At 34.2% G+C, this 10,243-nt stretch overlaps 1 protein-coding gene across 1 annotated transcript in view; it reads right to left on the bottom strand.

Annotated features, from left to right (window-relative positions):
- Nucleotides 1-10,243, bottom strand: part of LOC106458088 (calcitonin gene-related peptide type 1 receptor-like) — a 64,863-nt gene that overhangs the window by 14,434 nt on the left and 40,186 nt on the right. Inside the window, exons 7-12 of the mRNA XM_022384220.1 lie at nucleotides 5,026-5,117; nucleotides 3,963-4,089; nucleotides 3,099-3,252; nucleotides 1,867-1,933; nucleotides 1,679-1,742; nucleotides 453-538 (exon numbers count right to left, since the gene is read on the bottom strand). Of these exons, the coding sequence (XP_022239928.1) occupies nucleotides 453-538; nucleotides 1,679-1,742; nucleotides 1,867-1,933; nucleotides 3,099-3,252; nucleotides 3,963-4,089; nucleotides 5,026-5,117 (590 nt within the window). The remainder of the gene's footprint in view (nucleotides 1-452; nucleotides 539-1,678; nucleotides 1,743-1,866; nucleotides 1,934-3,098; nucleotides 3,253-3,962; nucleotides 4,090-5,025; nucleotides 5,118-10,243) is intronic.

Below are 10,243 nucleotides of genomic sequence, written 5' to 3'. Positions count from 1 at the left end.
CAGGAGAATTCAAAAGCAGTGTGTAATGGATCTTACCTTATCTGGTGATTATCAGGAGAATTCAAAAGCAGAGTGTAATGGATCTTACCTTGTCTGGTGATTATCGGGAGAATTCAAAAGCAGTGTGTAATGGATCTTACCTTGTCTGGTGATTATCAGGAGAATTCAAAAGCAGAGTGTAATGGATCTTACCTTGTCCGGTGATTATCAGGAGAATTCAAAAGTAGGGTGTAATGGATCTTACCTTGACCGGTGATTATCAGGAGAATTCAAAAGTAGTGTGTAATGGATCTTACCTTGTCCGGTGATTATCAGGAGAATTCAAAAGTAGGGTGTAATGGATCTTACCTTGTCCGGTGATTATCAGGAGAATTCAAAAGCAGTGTGTAATGGATCTTACCTTATCTGGTGATTATCAGGAGAATTCAAAAGCAGAGTGTAATGGATCTTACCTTGTCTGGTGATTATCAGGAGAATTATCTGCTCTTAGTTTAGTCACTAATACCCGGACTATGTTGATAAGAAAGACAAAGTTGAGCTGTAAAAGAGAAACAGATAAAGGGGTAATAAATTCATTTTTGTTATAAGTATGAAATTTTCATTTACAAAAATATACGCCTTCAAGAACGAATCACTTTTAGTTCCTGTTCTAGAAAAAGAGAGAAGTTTACACTTACCTACGAACGCGAGTGACATTTAAAGACAGTCTTCTGTGCTACATTTCGCAAGTGACATCCCTATCTGGTATACAGTGTAGCAGATGTTTGCACATGCTTAGAATTAACTACCATTGATCTGCAGAGTAAATAATTATAACACACATCTAGGACTAGCGAAGAAGCTGCTAACATACGCTTGAAATTAATTTTCAATGGAATATGCTCATTCCAAATGTAACACGATTCCATACAGAACTAGCTTCATAAGGTATACTTAGCATACGATGTTAAGATTAGAATAATCTTTCTACCAAGTGTAGCCAAACACTTCGAAACAGCTTCCCCTCATATAATTTGTCGAAAATGTTAATATTTGTGTATGATGTAATGTACAGGAATGGTTAAAATACACTTTAAATCAGTCTTCTGTTGCGCGGAATCTAATGTACATTTAGGACCAGCTTTATACAGCATAACTCATTAAAAAAAATTTTTAATTTACTGGAACAAGATTTTATTGGACAAAAAGCAGAATATTTTGATAAATAATTAGAACCAATTTTCTATTACATAATCTTCTCGTATAACAAATTATTTACATTGACTACGATATCGATAATATAAAACATATCTTGCTAGATATCTTGATCATCAGATGAAGACTAATTCAGTTCCCCGAAGTACTCAGTGTAGTAATTATAATTTCCAACTTTGTTTAGTTCAAACTGGAATTTATTACGAGACTTTCAAACTGGATTAGCGAACTTGTAGGATATCGATATCCCCTGGCGAAGCTTTAATAGCGAAATATTAAGCAAATAAAGATATATTCTGCATATATATAGGTCGTTATTTTATTTACATTAGTAGAAATACATAGGGTGATACCTCCGCTCGTATCGTCATATCAAACCAATGATATCACAACTTTCATCTGGAGGAAACAGTAACAGAAAATTGATAACGAAATCATTTGTGAATTAAATGTGAAAAAGAAAAAAAAAAAGCATTCAACTTACCAACATAAATATACACACGGGTCCAGAAATAACCCACGTGAACCGGCTCTCCTCAATCCAGCAGCTGTGAGAGCGAGAAGGGAAATATTCTATATTAAATTTCACAAGAGGTTTTAAAGAACGCACTACATACTTTTTGAATAAATATTGTACATAGTAGTTATTTGTCCGTTACGAAACCAACTTACAAGACAGTTTCTTCAGGGAAGGAGCTTCTGAGACTGGCATATGCAACAATCACCAGCATTGGAGATCCTAAAGGACAACCAATAATTCATCAGTTTATTAAATATTGGCCTTCTATATACATACATTTATTACTTCATTTTGATTATGTGTAGAAAGTTTACACGATAGCTATAGTATTAACAGTGTGTAATCTCTCGGTAAAAGATGTGCATAGCCGAAACGTTGAGAAGATAGTAGCAGATATATCACAGTAGCTAACAGTCTCTTGATAAAGATGCATAACGGATAAAAAAGAACAAGTTGTCCATATATGTTGCTCCTGTTTGTTTGAGATTGCTACCTCAACCATGTTTTCTTAATATATTCTATTACATGTTGTTCAAATGTTAGCTCTGGCACATGTGGATAATTAGTTTCGTGTAAAATTTGAACACTAAAATCATAAACACTGTTTGAGAGTTCCTTATTAATAATCAATGGCATTCTTGAACCCCCCCCAAAAAAAACACACCAAAAGACAAAGAACTGAAAGGCAATAACTGTGCTGTCACAGACTTTAACAATTGTGCTGTCACAGATTTTAATATTAACTTTAAGAAAATGATGATTTAAAATCTGGTCTTTACAATTTTATCAAAATATTGCTTAAAAATATTAATCTTGCTTTCTCTAAGCCTGTTTTATATTGGAGTTATATGTAATTTTGAAATCCATATAATTGTATTACATATAAAGAACTGAAAGACTAGTTAAATAATTTGTAGTTAAGACCGTTTGAGTTGTTAGAAAATCTGTTTTTACTTGCTGTTGCCTAATTTGTTTCTTGTATTTTTACAGTACTTGTTCAGAACTTTGGAGGATAAAAGTTATACAAAAGTTTTTCAAAGAAACTCATGTAAATAAAAGTCTGATCTAAGATCTGAATACTTTAAACTTTCATTAAATAATTTAGTTTCAGAGTAAATCTGTCTAATTAAAATTTCTTCAGGGGCGAGCCATGAATTTAATCTTTTCTAACTTTAAAATCGTTTGTTTGTTACAAACATTTCTCACTAGATATGTCTAATTTTCAACAGTACCCACCGCCAATTCTTGTGCTACATTAATAGAAAGTGCGGAAACGGGATACGAACCGTGGACTCTCGAGTTTACAATCCAGCTCGCTAACCACTAGGTCACGCTCTGCCATAAATAATAGACAAAGAGAAAATATTCTAAAACTCAAACTTACCCCAACCAAGAATGTAAAACCACTTCATTATCTTTTCCTCAGACACAAATGCGATAACCAGTAACGTGTGCAGATATAGTCCCTCACAAAACATCCACATGTAATTGCTGAGTAAGAAGTAATGGACCAGCACGTGCAGGACTTGACAGGCCGGCTGAATTCGATGTTGAGATAGAAAGACACCCAGTGAAAAAAAAAAGTTATGTTTTATTGCTTTTATTCGTTGAACTACAAATATCCATGAAATTAAAACAAACGTCATAATACAATAAGTAGCAAGTTACTTATAATAAGAGGTATATATATCGAAGTAGGTCATATATCCACGTGACTTGAAGCGCAGCTACCGAGTAAGTAGATCTTTCAACAGATGCCCTTGATTTTTTCTTTTTTTTTTATAAATTTCGTGAAAATATACACAAATGTTACCTGCATGTAGCCGTCCATAACTTTGAACTGATGGTCAACAGTACCCACTGCCAACTCTTGGGCTACTCTTGTCTGACCGAAATAGTGGGACATGACCCTTACTCCTCCAGCGAATTCAGGGCCCCAAAGTGCGAATCGCGTTTATACGGTAAAAGGACACGAACCATAGACCCTTGGAACTACATTCCGGCACGCGAACTGCTGTACTCCATCCGGTTTATCCAGAATAGGAGATTAGGTTTAACGGTGTAGTGAGCTTCAAACTGCTATATATATATTACAAGATTGTATACATACATAATTGCTAATATTAGTTACAAGTACTTCTCTCATTGTTTCCGCTTAACGATTTCAAAACATCGTATCATCCAAATAGATGTTTCGTACAATACGGTTCCGGAGTACGGTATTTGAATTACATCTAGTTCCCCTTACCTTGTTACTAAAGAGTACTTCGGGATACCTGATGACTTCTGTATACCAGACAATCCACAGAATGTTATTTATAATGAAGGATATGAACAGGTTCTTGTGAATGGCGATTCGCGTGCACTTGAGTGACCTAAGAGGAAACAAACAAAGAAATAAACGCTGTTATAAAATGTCTTCAAAAAGGGTACAAAAACAAAAGGCGTTTATATAAAATATTAATTATACTAGAAATAAACATATACACATACAAGCACACATACACACACCCTCTCTCTCTCTCACACACACACACATATATATATACGAAACAGCTAAGTAAGTCATTAGTTCTGTACTAAATAATTTATCAATATTTGTTATCGGTGGCATAATATTTCCTAAGTTACTCTTTACGCACGGAAAAATTAACGGAAATACCAATATGACCTAAGCTGGAAATTTCCCCTCGATGCCTCTACACGTGTTTAATGAGCTTCTTTTCTCACAGACATTGGGTTATATTTAATTAAAGGTACAAAAGCATAACTTTGAAAACAATGAGTATTGTTAGAAGATCGTAGCTATGGAAACGTGTTTCCTATTCTTTTGTGGCACAGAATGTATTAATAACATGCCATACTTTTTTCAATATTGTTTAAGAATAAGAAAATCAATTTGTGACTGTTTAACTTTTATAGAAATAAGATTATATGTTACAGTAATATAAAGTAAAATATAACCCTGAAATAAAGAAAATCAAATCAGTGCTTAAGAAGATGCCAATCTTCCAGCTTTCTGTTGATTCTTCGATAATAAAGATTTGAGTTTACAGCGCCACACAGAAACAGCGGGAAATAATAGAAATTGTATGTAAAATATAGTAGCTTTGAAAAACATACCAATTACTGCCTTGTGTTTCTTGGAAACTATAATAACATAAATACAAACAAACGACATCGTTTACCCGATTCCTTCAATGTAACCATGTAACAGAGAATAGTGGAAACTGATTCTTATTTGTAACCATAGGAAACGCAACGTTGATACTAAAATAAAATCACGACTTCCAGAAACAAATCGTACTCACCTAAAATAGAAGAATATAGCCAGAGACATGCTGAGAGCTATGACGGATATAGAGTACCCAGCAACGTAAAGTTTATTGATCTTATCACGAAACTGAAAACAGAAATAGGAACCATAATTACTTTCATAAAACAAGAAGAAAAATCGTAACTTCATTTTATGACAGACTGCAAAATATCCGTTAAATCTGTTTTAAATTAAAGAGCAGATGAACCTTGTCGATTTCAACAGGATATGTAAGTTGAGACGATAAAATGGAAGCCAGCTGTGGCAACATATCAGTCATAACCTAAAGGTATTATATGAATAACGCCAGAAAGCAATATTTTCCATTATTAATTAGTCTTCTTTTTTGGTTATAAATAAAGTCCTGGATTTACCTTTCTTTAATGATATATAATTCGCACTTTAAACTTTTTCCAAATTACTTACAGTTCTAGAGAGGTTTAGAAATGTGCTTTCTTTGTGTATCATGGTTTTGGTTGTGAGATACTCGCATATTCTGCAGATAAAAATTTAATGACCGTCAATATCACATTCACCAACTATTGAGGTGAAGACACCTCGTGCAAAATCAACGCAAATGAAATAACTAGTGAACAAGGCATAAAGGTTCGGTATGATCAGTGAGGAATCAATATTATAACGTGTGCAATGAGTCAACGAAATCTTGACCATCTCTGAAAGGTGAGTGTGAAATGCAGTGAAAAGTCAGATGAGATTACATATAAGTGCGACTGTTTCAGTAGAACACAGTGTAATCTCTGTTAAGTGACTCTTATAGAAGAAATACCTCGATGTGAGTTATACATTCTGAAAATTCCCCAGATACTGATATCATAGATCAAATTCAACCAACAAATATTCTGAAAATTCAAAGATACTGGGATCATACATCAGATTCAACAAAAAAAAAATAACGAACAATGTTCTCAACGACGTAATCATGATAAATTGTAGTGTCTATGGGTATATATATATATATATCTTACTATAATGGACGTAGCGTGTTTATATGTATTTATGTTGTTACGTATTACAATTTCAAATAGCCTAAAACCGATTTAAATTGTAATTTAGAGTTAGTAGTTAAGTATTTGCCGATATATCTCCAATTTATGATATTTGCCAACAAGATTGATACACATAGTTTTCTTTTTTAATACAAATATGTTTTAAATTACAAACAACAATACAATTTACAATAACAGTTATTAAAAGTAGTTATTACGAACTATGATTTACATAAAAAAGTTTCACAAACTTACAATCAATATAAAGTCTTCTTTCTAGTCTAGAACTTCCTAGATATCTTATCGAGGGTTGACGATAAGCGAGTTAATTTCGAGTTGGCGTAGGTATAATTCACTTAACAGGGAGCTAGCTAGCCCTGTAGTTCTCGCTGATCAGACGCTGATTACAGGTCGAGTTTCCACCGGCGACGTTAGGTAATGTTTTCGTGAAAGTACTAATGTCCGATGTGAATCCACTGAAGTTAAATGGTTTGTAATGTTCGAAATTTATAAACGTTCCTGGTCAAATGTCTTAAATTTCCCGATTAATTAGCGCTATAACAATCACAGTTATAGCTTTCGAAGTTTATAGCACACCAACTATAGCAACCAATAATAGATACTGTTTTTTGGCGCGTCGCGTTGGTTATATTTATAGGCGTGTAGAGAGTTTCTCGAAAATTCAGATTCCGTAACAATACAAAGCTACATTAGCGTTTACGTACACACATATATTATTGATTCTTACACTCCAGTATCTTCTACAACTTTAGAGAATAGGCGGGAGTTTTGCAATACATATTTAACAGTATAATTTACGTACATTTCTAAATATAAATTTAATTTAAACAAACATCGATATTCAAATAAATATAGAATAATAAATCAGTCACAATGTATATTCCCGAAATAAATACAATGTGACACCATTTATTGAATAGCACCATAAACAAACATCCATAAAAAATTCACAGTTTGGGTATTCGAGATTCAGACAATTAGAAAAATAACTGTGGTACGTGCAACAATCATTTTTTATCACAGAACACAATTTTAAATACAACTTCTCTCCAACAAAAAGAACACTACTTCCACTAGGACTGTATGTGAAAGTTTAATTATATCTTTATTGATGTAATTTATAAATATAGTACTAACAATTGAGTTATTAAAATAAACTGTTATTTTTTCAATCAAGGGTACCACTTTTAATATATAAAAACATTACAGTTTATACCAGCACATTCCAAACACTTTTCCCGAGCAGTACTTCCCAGAAAAATACGTAGGGCGGCGTTTCTGCTAGTACACATAATGTAAAGTTATATGTACTACAAACAAGCACTACTGTATCGTGCCTTAAAACTTTACGGGATTCTGAGTAATGGCGCTTATTTACCACCAAACATTCACAATTTGATGCAACATCAGAACTCAAAGTAACTGGAACTTAGAAAAGTCGTTTAGAACGTATTTTCTCAAGTTGAGTGTACAGTCTGAAATCCGTGATGTTTATGACATTCCAGAGAGTATACAGTGAACTTAAGTCTGCCTGTCTTCTGAGTAGGTGCCTAAACTACATGCTTGTTTTAGCTTCATTAGTTTTCTCGGAACCAAAACTGGCAAGACCTTTAATTTCAAACAGTCCTTAAATCCTGTAGTCCGTTTTAGCCCTCAGGAAAAATGCGCGTAATGCTGGAATTTAGCCTGCGTTCACTACCAAAACAATTAACGATAGTACAATGTACTGTTTGTATAAAATTGCCTATTCCCAGATTTTATCATTCTTCCATTTCTAAAAAAAAAAAACTTAGACTATAAAAACCTTTTTTTTGTAAAAAATCTATTTTTGTGACATAAACAAATAACATCCTTGTAGCTGTGTCTGTTTAAACAGTCATCAGATAAGATCAAATATCACGATATGAATAAGCACATTGTAGAGAATACCAATAACGGTCTATATCAGAAGATAAATAATACAACAAACAATGGACTCTATCAAGATATACACAATTATCTAAACTTCATACCAAAAGTCACACACACTCACATACCAAAGAAATTCACTTAAAGAAACTAAATTCACTCAGTTGTTCTCAAGAAAAGAAATCTCCTAAAAACTACAGATGCGCTTAAATATACAGCAATAAACATTAGTAAATGACCGCTACCAGAACCTGATGAAAGGGTACTAATTAAAACTAAAGATCGCCCTAATACGTAATACAATACCATCTTACATTTAGCTACTATTACAGAAGATACAAATTACAGCCCACCAGAAGAAGAACAAGAATATTTCTGAAACAAAATAAAATCGGCTTTCCAGAAATCCCTGAAATGTAAGCTCCTTGTAACATCAATATAACAAAAAACTACCAGAAATCCCTGAAATGTAAGCTCCATGTAACACGAATATGACAAAAAACTACCAGAAATCCCTGAAATGTAAGCTCCATGTAACACCAATATAACAAAAACTACCAGAAATCCCTGACATGTAAGCTCCTTGTAACACCAATATAACAAAAAACTAGCAGAAATCCCTGAAATGTAAACTCCATGTAACACGAATATAACAAAAAACTACCAGAAATCCCTGAAATGTAAGCTCCTTGTAACATCAATATAACAAAAACTACCAGAAATCCCTGAAATGTAAGCTCCTTGTAACATCAATATAACAAAAAACTACCAGAAATCCCTGAAATGTAAGCTCCATGTAACACGAATATGACAAAAAACTACTTTCAGAAACTTGATGGAAGACAACGCCATAACGATTCTTCCACTCTAGTTACTGTCAATGGGGAATACTCCATCAAATTCTAGTCAGGATTAACCCAACAGTTAACACAGGGGATTCAATTAACCAACTCCTCAATCAGAAATAACTTGGAACAAAAGCAACTGAGCGACTATAAAGTACTATCTCCAAGCGTCTGTGGCCTACATAAAATTCACAAGCAAGACTACCTTAGTCTTCCCATAAGTAACTGCAGGGATTCATTAAATTAGCCTTAGGCTTAAACGCTCTCAGATATTAAAACATTTATCCAATTTATGGAGAATATAACAGAACAACAATAAACCCGCAAGACACAAGATCAACTTTGATATATGCAACCTACTAACCTAACCTTTGAAGCACGAAATATTCTCAATCAACAGCTTGAAAATCACAGACCTATACCAAGTTGACAATCTCCACGGTAACAGAAAATACATCGTTTTGTATCAACACAAATAACGATCAACATGAAAATAAGTAGCCCCCACCCCGGTGGCTCAGCGGCAAGTCCTTAGACTTGCAATAAAAATCGGGTTTCGACACTCATGGTGGGCAGAGCACAGTAAGCCCATTGTGTAGCTTTGTGCTTAACAACAATCAACCCAAATCAAAATAAATATTACAAATCAGAAGAAGGTCTAGAAGTGAGCCCACCACTATCCCCAGTTCTTAGTAACCTCTACATTAAACATTTCGAAGATAACGCCCTCAAATCAGCCGCTTTACGTCCCGGGATGTGACTCAAGTATGTTCACAATACATTCATAATATGACGACACACTACAGGCAAGATTCAAGAGCTCATGAATCACTCGAGCAGACAAAATCATCTAATACAATTCACAATACGAATAGAAAAAAGGTTACCAAGACATTCAACTCATATACCACAGGAGTTTACAGAAACCCCACAGATATTGGGACATAATACAGAATCCCCACAGGTACTGGTACATAAATTAAACCATCTCAGCAGTATAAAGCTGGGATGGTTTAATTTAGTTGTGTGTGTGTGTGTGTGTGTTCATGATTATCATAACGATTGATATCCGATCGCCATAACCTTACCGCGGGTACTTGGTGTATTAACAAATCATAAGAGCAAAAGCATATTATAGGGGACGCGTGGTGTATGTACACCAGCAACTAGACACTACGGACATTAGGCGTGATGGTTACCATGACACTTAACTCATATACCACAGGAGCTTACAGAGACACCATAGATATTGGTACACAATACAGAAACCCCACAGGTACATAACCTTACCGCGAGTGATTGGTGTATTAACAGATCATATAAACAAAAGCATATTATAGGGGGCGCGGCGTGTATGTACACCAACAACTAGACACTACGAACATTAGGCGTGATGGTTACCATGACACTTAACTCATATACCACAGGAGCT

This window comes from Limulus polyphemus, unplaced genomic scaffold (genome assembly GCF_000517525.1).
Source record: "Limulus polyphemus unplaced genomic scaffold, Limulus_polyphemus-2.1.2 Scaffold415, whole genome shotgun sequence".
NCBI lineage: Eukaryota > Metazoa > Arthropoda > Merostomata > Xiphosura > Limulidae > Limulus > Limulus polyphemus.
The sequence above is the reverse complement of the archived record's forward strand: the minus strand, read 5'-3'. Positions and strand labels throughout refer to the sequence as shown.